This window comes from Synchiropus splendidus, chromosome 15 (genome assembly GCF_027744825.2).
Source record: "Synchiropus splendidus isolate RoL2022-P1 chromosome 15, RoL_Sspl_1.0, whole genome shotgun sequence".
Lineage (NCBI taxonomy): Eukaryota > Metazoa > Chordata > Actinopteri > Syngnathiformes > Callionymidae > Synchiropus > Synchiropus splendidus.
Genome location: NC_071348.1, coordinates 4,925,660 through 4,941,437, shown reverse-complemented (window position 1 = coordinate 4,941,437; position 15,778 = coordinate 4,925,660). Strand labels below are relative to the sequence as shown.

General features: G+C 46.4%; 1 protein-coding gene across 4 annotated transcripts in view; it reads left to right on the top strand.

Moving 5' to 3' along the window:
* LOC128746586 (CUB and sushi domain-containing protein 3-like) overlaps positions 1–15,778 on the top strand; it is a 237,853-nt gene that overhangs the window by 206,213 nt on the left and 15,862 nt on the right. For all 4 annotated transcript variants that reach the window (XM_053843734.1, XM_053843732.1, XM_053843731.1 and 1 more), the window contains 4 exons: positions 5,071–5,244; positions 10,660–10,833; positions 11,970–12,043; positions 13,741–13,852. In XM_053843734.1, the coding sequence (XP_053699709.1) occupies positions 5,071–5,244; positions 10,660–10,833; positions 11,970–12,043; positions 13,741–13,852 (534 nt within the window). The remainder of the gene's footprint in view (positions 1–5,070; positions 5,245–10,659; positions 10,834–11,969; positions 12,044–13,740; positions 13,853–15,778) is intronic.

Sequence of the window (15,778 nt, the reverse complement as noted above, 5' to 3'; positions counted from 1 at the left end):
AGAGTCCCACGCGATCACGCTGTGTTTCACTGACCGACGGAGTAGATCGCTGCCGTCTTGCGTGAGATGCAGCCAGAAGCAGACCGCCATCATCGTGGGGCGTTCACGACCACGCGCTGCTATGAGGTCATCTTTTCATCACCCCGCTTTATTAAGTGGTTCCATAAAAAAGTGACGATGTCACAATTGAGTCGTGCGCCGCTAGAAACTCCCGTTTCGTTTAAACTTGGGCTAGTTACTTAAGGTGGTGAGAATTCCGTTCCGGTTGTACAAATGGCCAAAATGGCTACCCCAAACGTACATGGGAAGTACAAGTTTTAATCAATGAAATATGGCAAAAGAAACGAACACCTTCCAACAGGGAATTTTTGTATCGGGTGACGTGACCGGGGGCCTTTACTGGGACCTTCCCAGCACAACTGGAATGCACCTCCAGCTACAGTAGGTGTTTGCTCTCTTCATACTTGACATGCATGCGCTATTCTTTGTTTTTGCTGTCATTGGTTTAAAATATGTTTATCAGAACTTCAGGTACACAAAGTGTCAGATTTAAGACACGGATGGATTTTGTCTGGTCATTGAACCTAAAAACATGGCACTCAATTGTAATCTGTTGACGCTTTTCCATGAAATCCATTGGTAAACACCAACAGTTCAAACAGTTAAAAAAAAAAAAAACATGGAGCACAGGATTATTGTTGCTAAGGAACAGTTCCCAGGCTGCGGTCACAGCTCTGTGCCTCCCGGGAGACGGAAAAGGACAAATGAAGTGTGAGAGAAAAGGGAGTTTGCAGGTGAGACGCCAGTTGAAAGATCCTTCTCTGTTGTCTTAGCAGCAGGATGCTGCAGACCAGCAGTGCACGTAAAGAGTTTTTTCAGTTGCAGATGGTGAACTTTTAAAGGCTTTGGATGTTGGGTGCTTTTCCCTGGGCACTCCTCCCACCGTCCAAAATATACACCAAAACAGGCTTTAGAAACCTTGTTTACATGACTTTAAATATATTTTTTGTTTGAGTTGAAAAAATCAGTATTTGTGACTTATCTTAGGGAATCATGTCTCACTTTTTCTCTGTGAATTCTTATCTAGTAACAAGGTATGTAGATTTATTCTTGCAAAGTTCGCTTTTTATGATCTTGTTTCGAGAGTATTCTGAGCAGTTTGGAGTTGCTTCTGATCCCTGGGACTCATACTCCAAGAGCAGTACCATGTCACCCACTTCATCATGAACATTGAGTCCTCTTCTGCTTCACTTTTGGCAAATTTGCCTCCAGTTTTTGTGAGTGTTGATAGGTGCAGAGTCCCCTACTTCCATCTTCTTGTCTGGTCATAGTAAGACAGCGCCTCCTCTGTTCCTTGTGTGACATTGCATTACAATGTGTAAGTGCCGGATTGTGCCATTTTCTTTGCCTTGTACTTAAAGAGATAATTTTAGGGGATTGAAATATTTAGCTTCTCTCCGGTGATACTCAAATGCGCCTGCCCTAAATGACGCCATCGACCTTGCTACGGCGCGGAGCTCGAGGGTTCCGCCCGCTGCATGCCCGACAGCAGTTCATCCAAACTGACAGACGTGTAATATTTAACGTCTGCCGTTCATTATTTACTCGGCTTGTTCCTCCAAAGTGTGCACAAGCTTTGAGAGACAGCAGCCTGCGGTCAGCCACGGTGGCTGAAACCTTGACAGGGCGGTGGGTTTGGAAGCTTCCAAACCCTCCGCTGCTGCTCGGGAATCAAACCCTCTGATGCTCTAATAGACACTTGCCGAGCGTCGCTCCACTGACTTGTGTTGGCCCTTGCTAACCTGTGTGCACTCAGCAGTTCCATCGGTCTCTGCGGCCTCTTACCGCTCCCCCTACTGCTTCCCCGGCAGCACTTATCCCTCTCCTGGGTGGAATAAATAAAAGACCAACCAGAGAGCGGAGTCCGATTACGTCCTTGCTGCTTACTATTAACTTAGACATTTTTAAACAGGAATAGGGTGTTGGATGGTTTGATGCTTCCATCTTTTTAAACGCTCCTTCTCTGGTCCCCGGCTGACATCACAGGATCTAGGACGAGCGATAGAGCGGCTCGCTTCATCTTCCCTGCTGACTTTGAAGCAGCACGGGGTCTGATAAAAGGACCAGGACCGTAAGATCTCAAAACAATTCCATATTTTTTTTGGAGTGTGAAGGACTGTCTCCTCATCAGCAGGATTCAGGTTTAAAAGGCGTCCTCTGAGACGTCTGTCGTGAGTCGGAGTGGCTTCACGTGACCAACCTGATTGGCCGATGGAGTAGAAATGCGTCTTTTAAAGCCAGATGAGAGAAACTTCCAGGCCTACAGGAAGAGGCTTAAATGCTTTGGACCCGTGGAGCGGGTTGGACCAGGAGCAGTGGAGATGAAGCGGTGCGATTCGCTGAAGATTTGCTGTGGCAGCCCCGGCTGCACATCTGGCTTGAGGCTCATACTTTTGTTTGTCCAGCCACGGCACACGCCGGTCACTGAAAAATACCGCCGAAAAAAATCCTTCTATAAACATGACTGACTCTCGACTCCTTTGTCCTGCTATTTGCAGAAACAAATTGAATGAAAATGTATTTGAAATGTCCCCAGAAAGGAGTGGGCAATATTGCAAAAATATATATCATTATTTATTTATTTATTTTCAATCTCTTTTGAATCATTTCCTGACAAATCGTCAACGTTCCTTTCCTCTCTTTATCTTTTCACATTTAAGAGCACATTTATGTGGTTCTGCATTTCGTTTTCAGCCAGCAGCGAAGCCAACTTTTGATGGTCTACTAGTGTCATGTTAGCTCTGTCAGACAGTCTCAGCCAGGGACTCTCCAACCTCGCGGGATCGACACGGAACATCCCAGCATTCTCCATCACTCGTGAAGGTGTGTGGTCAAGTGAGAGGCACTGCAGGTTTAAAAGCAACAGCTTCTTCACTGCGAGTGTTTGAGGAGCGCTGCTGCAGGAGTCATCGCATGAGCATCGATTTATCATGGATAGAAATGTGACCGTATCCTTCATCATCGCCATCTCATTGGTAGATCATCAAGTGGTTCTTAATGTTCTCGACTTAATGTTCATGATCATATCGCCCACCTCTCTCTCCAGATAGGTGAAACAGGTTCATTTCCCTCAGCATGAGACAGTCTCACATGGTAACACCGGGTTAAAACGCTGCCTTGGCCTGAGTCTCTGTGGATGGAAGTGTCTAAAGACAGAGAAGAAGAAAACATTCAACTTCAGTCATCCACTATTCAGTAAAATGAACGGTCACCAACAGCCTGCTGGCAACATCGACAGTCTCGAAACCCGTTTTTTTTGTCTAAGCAAAACTGATATTAAGATATGAGCTTTCTTTTTTGGGGGGAGTAAAGCCATGGAAGTCCTGGTTGGAAGCTGAAACGCCGTTCCTCCAGTGCGAGCGCCGACCACTGCACACAAAGAGGCTTTGCCTGTGAATATTTCTGGACTTAATGTGTGTTGATCAGGGCTCAACTCGCCGCCTGCGTTCACACATGACACATGATAAGCCACACCAGGAAATGATTCAGTTTGAAGCTCAGGTTTGGCGTGCTCAGCTAAGAGGCATTAATGCCGCTTAGGACTACTTAGAAAAACGGGGCCACTCTCCACATCCCCTTCAATTCTCCCAGCCACCCGTGCTTTCATTGCTCCCCTCGGTTTTTTTTTTAAGCAAGTTCTGATTGAGTGCTTATGGGATTAGCAGGCCAGCGTTTCCTACTCGTACACGTGCACGTATACGTTCCTCCATCTGTTGTTCCCTCTCCCTCCTTTAGTGCGTCGTAGACAGAGCCACCACACTATTTACAGCTTCCAGCTGCTTGTGTAAGTGAGCTAATTCTGAATGAAGTACCCTCTTTTCTTGAGCTCTGCAATATGGGGCGGCCGTCAAAACACATTCCCAGCTCATTCATTACCATCAAACAACAGACTGAAGACAAATCCTTGTGTATTGGATTCAGAAGGAAACATGGCCACAGTGACTTGCTTCACTTTTAACTGAATTTTTATGAGACAAATGTGTTCTGCTGGCGCCTTGAAGTTTTCAATGTAATATAGATTTTTTTTTTCTTCGGATTTACAGTTGTTTGATCTGATGGTTGAGGAAAACATGCTGCTGAGATTTGTTGGACAAGATGAAGACGAAAAGCTCTGCTGGTCCCATGATCTGTGGCAGCTGGGGCGTCGGGTTTTTAATGTCACCTGGTGGTGTGCTGTGTTACATGCAGGCAAACATCACCTGTATCTGAAGGTTTCATTGTGCCTGCTTGATTCCACTGTGTCACTCGGAAGAGTAGAGTTGAATTGATTTATTTTTCTTCAAATATTTATGTTGGTTGCTAAATATATTTCTTTTAGTTTGTGTGATGAGATTTATATGTATTTCACTTCACTTTTATATATATAATTTTTTATTATTCATTATAAATATGTATCATCAAATAGTGTAGTCACATTAAGGTAAACTCATTTTTTTCTTTGTATATTTCATTTTCTTCTAAATGTTTTCCTCTTCTTAGTAACAATCGTGTCCATCCACTGGAAAATTGGAGCAAAGTTGTTTACATTTCTTATCCACTTTTCCCCCCTCAAAATAGCCACTCATGTCACGTAAATCGCTGCATAGTTATTTTTCATAAACTCTTCAAGTTGACCCTTCAAAACAGTCTGATCCAGCGGTTTGTTGGAGCTAATTGCCTATTCATGCTTTAATGAGTCATATTGAGGGTGCCGTTTCTTTGTTTACTCCCTAAATATTGTTCCGGATAACTGCAATATTTAATCACATTCTTTCATCCCATGGTCAACTTTTCGATGAAGTGCATTAGTCGTAACAATCCTGAGCTCCAGCGCTGTGTGTTGACCTTTAACTTGTCTGAGGCGCCGTCCGTCCGTCCGTCCCGCTGAATTATGGAGGAGAACCATGTCACTCTTTAAAATGTCCTTCTATAACTTTTCCACTAGGTTCCGCATAATTTAGTGGGGTTTTTTTTTTTTTTTGGCTGCGTCCGAACTCTCCTCTGAAGCGCTTGTCTTCTCTGCGTCCGCAGTGGTGACGTGTCCGACGCCGCCGGCGATTCCTAACGGCCTGCTGGAAGGTTCCGTGTTCGACTGGGGCACGGGCGTGAGCTACAGCTGCCTGCCTGGCTACGAGCTCTCGTACCCCGCCGTGCTCACCTGCGCGGGGAACGGGACGTGGAGCGGCGACCTGCCTCAGTGCTTACGTGAGTCACCTTTTCACGAATTCATGATGATTAGAATTATAGAGGTCTCGGGAGGAAGTCTTTTTTGTGTTTGGACCGAAATGGCCTGCTTGACATTTCTGCGGCCGTATAAGAGGGTGAGAAATGAGGTTTTTGGTCTTTAACTGCAAACATAATAAGGATGTAAAACTTTAGATTGAATTAAGTTTCAGAATCAAGGCGCGGAAAATGAACTCACAAGGATGGAAAATGGAAAATGACAGCATAATATTTATAGATATTGAAGTTTCTCCAACTGTCTGACGTCGTGTCAGTTTGAGGGACGCCCTTACCGCGACATCGAATGGCAACATTAAACAGTAATCTGAGGTAAATGCTAAGTATTATTTCCCTCAATATTTCAGCGCATTCTCAGTCTTTACCAGCAGATTTACAGTTCTTATCCAAGTTTTCCATTCGTATTCACTTGGCAGCCCAGTCTTCATTTGAGGTTCGCTTCACCTCACTATTATTCATATTTAAGACATCAAAGTGGAAATGAAAAGAGCTCAGAAGAGGCTTTTGTGAAGGTGTGAAACAGACTGCAGACCTGGTCTCCCCTGGCGCAGGCGATCACTCCGCCCAACAGTTTTCCAGGGTTTCCACTACCATGGCCGTGGCTTAAATGAGGCCTTCAGGAAAACTATCCCTCTCTTATAGATGTAATATCACAAGATCAAACGTATTAAAACCAAGCGGGAACATCAAAGCAAATGCAAAACATGCAGCACATTATGGTGGTTTTTCATGTGTTTTTAACCGAACAATCCCAAAAGAAACATCACAATAACTGAAGCCGGACATACTGGATGAAGATACAGACCTTGCACTTCTCATCATCACCAGTTCAGTGAATGTCAAAAGTCTCTCCTCTGCTTCCTTGTTTCTTTCTCGTGTCTTGATTGGCTGTATACCGTTCCTTTTTTGGGGCATCAGGGGGAGGGGCTTCAAAACATCCTGCTGGAAACCCTGTTTTCACTTTTGCACGACTCACTGATGGCTGGTGGATGGATCGGTCGGCTTCTTCTTCTGTGGTGTTTTCCCACTCTCCGGCCACCTCCTATCTTCAGCATCATCTTCATCACCATGGACCTCATTGGTTCCCCGTCCTCCAACCCCGATATTCCTGGTCCACCGACAAGGCGTTCATCTCAAGTCCAGCTACGTCACAGACGACTTGTACGAGATGCCGACTCTTTGCTAGAATGACTTCTTATGTGAATGGCGTCCTGGTTTCATGCACCAGGTCTTGAACTCAACACGTGCTGAACATTCTGCGAGAGCATGAGCGATGACTTTATTGTTCACGCATCAACACACTTTGTTTACCCCCGCAGCTCCTCCGTATCTGTGTACTCTTCTTTCAGGGCTTTATGCTTCCAGCTGTTTGATTAATGAGAACCTGAACGTCCTTCTGCGACGTCGTGGTAAAGAGAAGTGCGTTCTGTTTCTGCTTACTTCAGGTGAATGAAATGAACGGTGTTGTGAATATTGATGAGCTTTTTATGAGGACAGGCTAAATAATGAAGTGAATAGCGTCTCCCCAGGCGCCTTTTGTCCAAGACTTTCCAGACGTTCCAACAATGATCCTGAAAAGGCCAGGCATTATGAGCGTCTTCAAAAAGACCTGCACGAACTAGTCAATGGGAGGTTTCAATTTAGACGCGTGTTCAGCGTCTGACTCTGTCTCCTCTCTCGAGGACCAATATAACATCCCAGAAGACTGGCGCACTGTCACCGTCCTTCATCTCAAATACCAAGTAGGAGGCTCCGCTTTTGAGAGCAACTCACAACAAACGCTCCAGATGTTCATTTTAACGCGACTTGAGGCTTCAAGAATGCAGTCGTCAGATATTTGGATGTTTTTGTGACTCGTCAGGAACGATGGCCATGCGATGAAAGAGCTGAGCCAAAGGGCTTCCATTCATCAGCCCATTCCTAGTCACAGCTGAACTCACTGTTGGAAGTGCCCAACATGGAGCTCAGGCTGAGAGTAAAGTCTGGCCCTCTTCACTTCTGCTGCTGCCCCCACGACCAGACAGTTTTTAATAAAAATGAATATGGTACCACTGTAGATTGGTAGCACTCCGACCGGTGGTAAGTCGCTGACGAACGCTGCACCTGCCTCAAAAACTGTGACGGAACCTGTCGGTTTCCAACCGACCAGGTCATCTAGCTCGGTCACGCTTGGACCGGCAGATGCTGCTAAGCTAACAGCCTGCTGCTCAGGAACCAGTGGTCTCACTTTCACGAGCCCAGAAAACTCTATTTGCGTGTGAAGGCACTTCCCTGTGCAGCATGTGTGACACGCTGCTGCTTAGTGAGCAGCGAGTCGGGAGGATCACGCTGACATCGGCCGGTCACGATCGGTGACCGATCAATTGGAGCATCCCTACTGTAGACGTTTTCTTGGTAGTATTTTTCTACTAACTGACATTTGTTGGATCAAAAAGTACCCCCCAAAATATAGCAGTACACACTGTGTCGGCGGCTGTGCTGTGCTCTGGTATCACTTCGCCCGATTAAATAAAGATTAAAGAGAGAAAAAAATGAAACTACTACTTTATCGGCGTCTATTTACATAAAAAACATTTATCTGTCAATAATTTATTCGTCCACATTTTCCGGCTGACAGGTAGATTCAATTCAGCGGGGCTGATTTCAGAGCGAGCGCCTGGCGTTGATTTGATATACAGTGGGTCCGAGCTGACGAGGACGCGAGGAAATATGATTGCGGTTCCTGCTTCAGCACTTTTGGGTTGAACTGCAGTTCAGCAGTTCTGCGGCCGGTGCCAAAACATTCTCTCAAATCTCTGCTCTGGCATGTGCAGCCAAACAGGATTAAGATGCACATTCATGTTTGCTGTGGGAGCACGTGGGGAGGAGAGCAGCGGCCCCGCGCTGCAGCTCAGCACTCTGCTGGGAGGCCGGTGTGACTCCCCACTTTGAATCTGGCCTCTGAATACTGATGCCTTCAAAGGCATCGATAATTCATCAAGGAAGAGGCTACGAGAGGAAGAAGAGCTCCACCACTCTCTCTTCCTCCAACACCTACATCACTCACTCTCAGATGGTGGGGGTCATTAAATATGCTGAGCTTGGTTAAGCCCGGGGCCGTTCCTCTTACACATCCATAGAACAGGACGTTATTCCGCTGCTGCTCCGCCACTCTGACTGATGTAGGCCTCGCCCGTATTGTCCAAAGGAACGATACCTTGAAGCAGCGTGACTCTTCTGAGGTCGCCGCCCGTCGTCAGTTCTGGCAGCGTTGATGGAGACCTCCAGCGCTGACAAACACACTCTCCGAGAAATAGAAGGAATCGTTTCGGAGATAGCGGTAAATGGTTTCTTTCAGAGTTTCCTGCATGCGGCTGGATTCTAATCTTCTCTTTTACTAGATATCTGTTATGTCAGGGATTTGCGGCGAGAAGCCCCTGTTGGTTCCTGACTTCCAGGCTGAGAGTAAGCGAGAACTTATCTCTGTCTCCAGACCTCCACGCAGCAGCACATGTCAGGTCTGGAGGAGCAGCCCGCCTTATTATTGGCTTTATCCCGCAGTGCTCCGGCTGCATGACTGAGCGCTGTGACTCCTGCTTCCGCCTCTGCGCTCCGACACGTTGGCAGAACTCCTGCAGCCCAGGAGTCGCTGGCTGATGGCCCTGGTTAGACAGGATTGATGGGGTTATACGTTCAATAGAAATGGCAGCAAATGCGCCTCGACAGTGTGTAAAGCGCTCCAGCTTCTCTCCTCCTCAGGAGCCACTCCAGCGGAATTGTTCCGGTCAATTTGATTAGATGTCGGGGAGAGGCAAATGGAGGAAGCTGCGCCCAAAATACGATGAGCCTCATCTCGCTGGAGTCCAATTAGAGGGCCTGCATCTTTGATGAGCAACCGCTGCACCGACTGACTGCAGTTCACTTGACCTTGAAATGCAGCTGATTGACCTCGGATTTGTCCCATGATTCAATAGTTATGATGGAAGTCATTATTGTGGCTGCACACAACCTTCAGTCTGGACTCACCAAAACAGGAAGGAGCTCGCTGCGAGAGGATGCACCTCCTTCTGCATCAAGGTCTCTGCTACACGACCGACGTCTCAGTTGTAAAGAAATAGTCAGCCGCTCTCCTAACTGGGCCCCGTGGCCTGCTTGACCTTTCCTGTGAGAAAAGTGGCTTCAGACTGTTTTGCTCCTCCTGCTCTCCACACACACACACACACACTCCACTGTCACAGATGCCTTGCTCTTCATTCACTTTAAGCCCTCTGCTGCCCCCTTTGGTGGCCCTCTGGGCTCCGTCCTGGACGCCGTAACAGCTGAGCAACAGTTAAACACATTTTGCCTGCAACTCCAAGCAAGGCTCATTCCTATTGGTCCATCTGCAATGACGATATTGTATAAGCTGAGCATTAATGGGCAGATCCAACTCTCACCTTTGACCCTGTCAAACTTAAATCCCTGGTTTTCCTCCAACTTAATCCAACAGTGTCCTCTTTGGCCCTGACCGCTCAGGTCAAGAGTCTGGTCTCAACTTCATCGCATTTAAGACATGATCATATATATATATATATATATATATATATATATATATATATATATATATATATATATATATATATATATATATAATTGAATTTTACATAAATTGATGTCTTGAAGTCAGAAAAGATGCAGTCTTTTCTGTCTCAGCCTAAAACAATGTTAATAAAGTCATTCTTTATTGGAAGTTGATCTACATTACTTTCTTTTCTTTCATGTTTACAAGGATACAATGTGATGCGGAGGTGTCCTGGTAGTAATTTTATAGACAAATGATACTATTTACAAAGGCAGCGGAGAGTTGGGGGCGCAACATAAAGTAATTGAGAAGCACTGTCATAACCGCTCATTGAGGATTTGTGAAAATCAGCAAAAGTTAAATTCATTTCTGACTTCCTGTTGCACTGAGAAATATGAGAAGGTCTTGAGGGAGCCGACACGATGATGAGCTGCGAACATTTCTTCCAGACCTTCTGCTGTCTTTGTTGGTTTAATCTGTTTTGTCAGTGTCAACCGTTGAATTGGTGAGTGTAAAAATATATCTTCTCAAGAAGATAAATGTGGGTGTGCAACACCAAGGTCGACGACTCCAAAGTTCCCCGCAGAAGTTAGAGTTCCTGACTCTGTGTGGATACGACCGCAGCAGCTTCCCACACAGCTTATTATTTCTGAATTAGAAGCCCAGGAGTCTGCTAAAGGCTGCGTCGCCGAGATTAGCGGCTGCGGTGACGCTCATGTGTCATGACAGAAAATAAACGGCCGGCATCGGCGCCGTAGTGAGGGCGCTGCCTCTCGTGGGTTCCACGTCATGTTCGGCCTTCGACTCAGCCATAAACTCTTGGTGATGTGCCCCTGCAGCCAAGTTCTGCGGCGATCCCGGAACACCTGCCAGAGGACGCCGGGAAGGACGCAGTTTCATCTTCAAGTCGGAGGTGACGTTCATCTGCGGGACGCCCTACGTGCTGGTGGGATCGTCGACGCGCATTTGCCAGGAGGACGGGTCCTGGAGCGGCTCGCAGCCACGGTGTATAGGTAACTGCTCATTCATTGCGTTCACACGGTCCCTACAGAGCACTGGCTGTGGAATAGTGGGGATATAAGAGCGTCACACCACTCACTGTCATCCAAAATTTCAGTGTAAATCTCCCAAAATGTGTATAATGTCTCCCTAGTTTAGGTGAAGAAACAAAACACTTGATAGTGGTCATAAACTGCATGAGCCAGGAGCTGCCTCCATCGCTCTTCCAAGAGTCACTGGCTTGAAGCTGGAAGGCAGCCAGTTCAATTCCCAAAACCAGCAGGAGCGGCACTTGCTCCCTGTGCCATGAAGTCAGGAAGCCAGCGTCAAAGCTCCTTTACGCAGTGTAGCTCCTCCGTTCTCCAGAATCATTCCTCCTTTCTTCTTTTTTATTTAATCTAAAGGTGACTGCGAACTGTTGTCAGCCAAAACCAGACCTCAGAGCGTCTGTGCTGGTTCCCAGGTCATCAGGTGTCCGACAAATGAGTCCAAGAAATGATGGGCGCCGTCAAAGGCCCAAACCACCGGACCGGAACTAAAACACAAAACAGGTGTAGGAAAAAAGGACTTACAAAATTGGTTTGGGACATAGGCAAACACAGAGAAATATCGGCAATAACAAACACCACCCTGGTACCGCTGGCATTGATAGATGGATGTTGAAGGAGTTCAAGGACAGAGGAGCTCTCCAGGCCACACCCAGCTTGTGTGGCATTGGTAATTATATTGCACGTAATGCTCCACAAGGCTCATAACGTACGGCAACAGTTAAAGCTCTTATGACCTTGTAAGAGCTCAAATAAAGTGAGATAAACAAGGTGAGGTCCAGACATCGCACCCACTCTGAGACAGGACTCAAATATTGTCATTATATTCACTTCCACTTGTCATTAAGATCCATGACTGAACTGACTCACTTTCAGCACCGCCAACGTCTGGACTCGGTCAGGAAGGTCTGGGGCTCTTTGCTCAGCTCTTTGCTGCCTCTGCAACCCAATCTCTGCTAGATGGTCGGTTTGTTGACGTGACCCTAAAAAACCTGTTCATGCCTCATGTCAACACGAGAGTTGCTCGCGTTGCTTCGGGAGACACTTTGCCACAGATGTTATTATGAATGACTCCCTGTAACACACGGTGATGCTTGTTCCAGAGCCCTTGAGAACCACATGCGAGAATCCCGGGACACCTGAGAACGGCTTCATGAATTACACAACAGGGTTCAAGGTAAGATCTCACCCCATTAAATCGGCTTTTCAAGCCAATTTCTCTGCAAGTGCTATTATGGAAGATGAAAGAGATCTGAGGAGCGTGACACAGTTGTCTTGGTGGCACCGGGCTGTGTAGCTAGCCAGTGACCCAGGGCGTGAGGCACCAGTTGCACTCGGAGGCAGACCAGATGTGAACATGAAAAAGCAATTCCAAATCAAAGCGGGGCCTTTTCCATGCTGCCCTCTTTCAAACGGGCACTTTCTAGCAGGGTAAAGCATCAGTCACTCCATGGGCTGATGTCATGTTTGTGCAAGACTGTGAGACAGAGGTAAACTTGTTTTCATCCCGACATGAAAGCTCGCTGCAGCAAAAACACGCATGTTTACATTTGTGTGTTTACAATGTTGAAATGCATCCGGCTCTCTATAATTGATGGGTTGAGATCTGCTCTCCTTTAAGAGTCCCCCAGCCGCCGCATTCACTGCCTTCAAAGTGTCACTTCCAGCATGACTGCTTCCCAGAAACATTCCGAGTAATGCCATAGATGGGCTGAGTTTTCGCTCTCAATGATTCCATTTGACTGAGAACTACTGCAATTAGACGGTGATTCCAGAGTCCCCCGCCACAGCAGAGCAGACGCCACGTATTTTTATCATATTTACCTCAGCCACTGAGGTTTTTTTGATGATTTTTTGTCAGCAAAATAACTGCCAACAAATCTCAATGAAATGCCCAGGAACTGTTGAGAACCGGAAAGAGATGATGATGAAAGGTTTGGATCCAGGAAGGTTTTGAACTTGACTCCAAACAGCTGCAGCTCACGCGCCGTGCTTCGTTCGGAGCTGGAAGAAATCTGACTTCATATAAAGCTGCATCCCTTTCATGTGGCTTTGGTGGCAAATATCTGTTCTTTCGAGATTGTTTCTTGTGAAGTCTGTTTTTGGAGACGCGACTTTTCTTGAAAAAACAAGCCGATGACTTGACTTGGCGAGAAAGGACACTACCAGACGGTTTCTTGACTTGACGTGGAGACTTGACTTTTCTTAACAAGATGAGAGATCAGACTCGTATTTCACTCCGCGACAGTGAAGTGCAGAAAACAGCCTCGGAAAATATTTAATTTCGTAAGCTAATACATTAGATCTGACTCTCCTTGATGATGTCATCGGCACCCGACCACATTGGAAAAAAACTCCTTGTTTTGGATCAAGAACATCCTACTTCTGGTACCACTTGAAGGCTTGAGTTTCTAGAGAAATGTTCATGAAATACATGAGTCCGTTACGTGCTTCACAATACTTAAATAGAACAGTCGTACAGTATGTAGTACTGAATAATTACAGAATGTTTACAATGTGTGTGGCGTTACTGGAATCATCATCTGAGCACAGGATTTGTTCACTATGCACAACTTGATACTCGACTTGGAAACACTGCTGACCCCTACGGACAAACAAGGGTCTTCGCTGCAGTCACTTTGAATAATAGAGGAGGCCGTGAAACTTTTATTCAGGGATCCAGGTACTGTAGAGACACTGCATAGCCGGAGATTGACTGTCTGGCGTCAGCGTGTCTGAGCGCGCTCCGGACAGCCGCTGCCTTCAGGAGTAGTGTCCATCTGCTTCAGCAGAACTTCAGTAATTCCTGGGTCTCCTGCAGCGAACTGAGGGCATGTTGACTCCCCCCTCCTTTGCTGTGCGCTTTGCTTCCAGGTGGGCAGCCGCATCGACTTCCAGTGCCAGCAGGGACACATCATCCAGGGCTCCACCACCCGCGTCTGCTTGCCAGATCTCACCTGGACCGGAACGCAGCCCACTTGTATCCGTGAGTTCTTTTTCTTCTGGTTCCCTTGCTGAATTTTTTATGTCTCCCACCTTTCACTCCCCCCCGTCCCCCCATCTGGTCGCTGGTAATTCTGCAGTGCTGTCGACTGAACCTGCCGCTGCTGTAAGCGTTCGCAGTGCACCTTCCCCAGTCTCTCCTCGCTGCACAGTAAATTACAGCTATTGTCTGAACACTCCTTCTGTTGTGTTTCCTCTGATGGCTGTAATTTCCTACCGAGCCACCGAAATGACCGGTGGGCTGTAAACCTCTCATTTGCCCCTCTGACATACACGACACATTCACAGACGGGAGTCTCGATCCTGATCTGCGTCTTGTGCTTTCAGAGTTCATTTCTGTTCCGAGGAATTTGCATGTCGCTGTAGTCATTTAGGTTTAGTGGCTTGTGTTGATTCATCATGTCTGAGACTCTCAGTGAAGTCTGAAGGAGGCGTCCAGAACAGTTCTACTCTGAGTCTCTCCAGGTTTACCAAGCTGTTGTCTCCCAGAGAGAGTCACACACCTCCTGGTGAAAACATGTCTATTGTGACTACGATAATTTCACCGCTTTAGCTACGACATTTTAACATTTCGCATTGCTACATTGTTGGAACAGGAGAAGACCCAGGAATGGAACCAAGACAACAACGACAAGTCTTTATCAGGCCCATCTATAGCTGAAAAAATGAATCTCAGTTCATCGCACTAAAGCAGCCTTAACCCGCGATGAATCACAAATAAAGTCTCGCGTTGATAAAATGTTCCTTTCACTTAAATTCAGAAGAGACAGAAAGTATGTCAACGTCTATCTATAAGAAACATCTACAATGAACATAGCAGGTCCTGCCGGCGACTTGTGTTTTCTGGTGGTACGTCTGTGTATAGAATGATGTTATTTAAGGTCAGATTAACGTGAATAAACTGGACTTATCGTGGTTGGAAAGATCGCTGGCTACTGGTATTTTTTCCTCCCAGCTTCTGGAAAGCAACTTAAAAACCAGAAATGTCTTTTAGCCAAGCTAAGTTTTGTCAGCTAAAATCATGATGAGTCACTGTGTTTAGACTTCACGAGTCGTGACTGCATAACCGTTAAGCTTGCTTGCTTCTCCGCCTGGTGTGGTGCAATGTAGTACAGTAATGGTTGTAATAAGCGTGTCATTACTCTGGTTATTAATGGCAGTATGACCACATCTGAACGTCTAGCTTGCTCTTCTTATTCAAACACTCTGTTAATGTTGCAACTGTATTCACGATCTGTACTTAAAGGCCGAGACCTGATGTTGTACAGCAGCCAAATGAAATTGCAGCCCAATATCACGCTGAATTTTATTTCGCTTAACTTTGAGAAGTGTTCTGCAAGCGCACTTTATTTGCGAGCTCTGCTGAGGCTGCACTGCTCCCTGGCTCCGCTCCATCAACCATGATGTCTCCAGAAATGGATTGATTCCTCTCCGCGCTTGTCCTGACATTGCTAGCGCCAACAAAGAATTTGGGGTCGAATGAGTCTCCTGGAGATGTATTCAAAGTTAATGTGGAAGTTTAAAGGCTGCTGACCCTCCGAATTATTAGTGGTCACGACTGTTCAACACAACGTGTGACAGACGATGACAAAAACAGCCTCTACCTGTATGTTGAAATTCACTTCTGTTATTGTGCGGCGCCTTAAATGGATTTAAAATTGAAGGCCGGCAATCCTTAGCTGAGGCTGAAAACCTGAAAGGATTATCAGCACTGTTAGTGAAATTGATCCCACGGCCGACACGCCAGCTCAAGCGGGAGTTTTGTCATAGGTAAAATGTTTCCTCTCACTCATTGTCCTTGACTTAGTGGAAGTTGGCGAGTCTTTCTGTTACGAGTGCTTTGTTGGAATCCATCGGGTATGTGTTGTTTACTGACACGGTGTGTTTGTTACGCATGATTGTGTGCCGA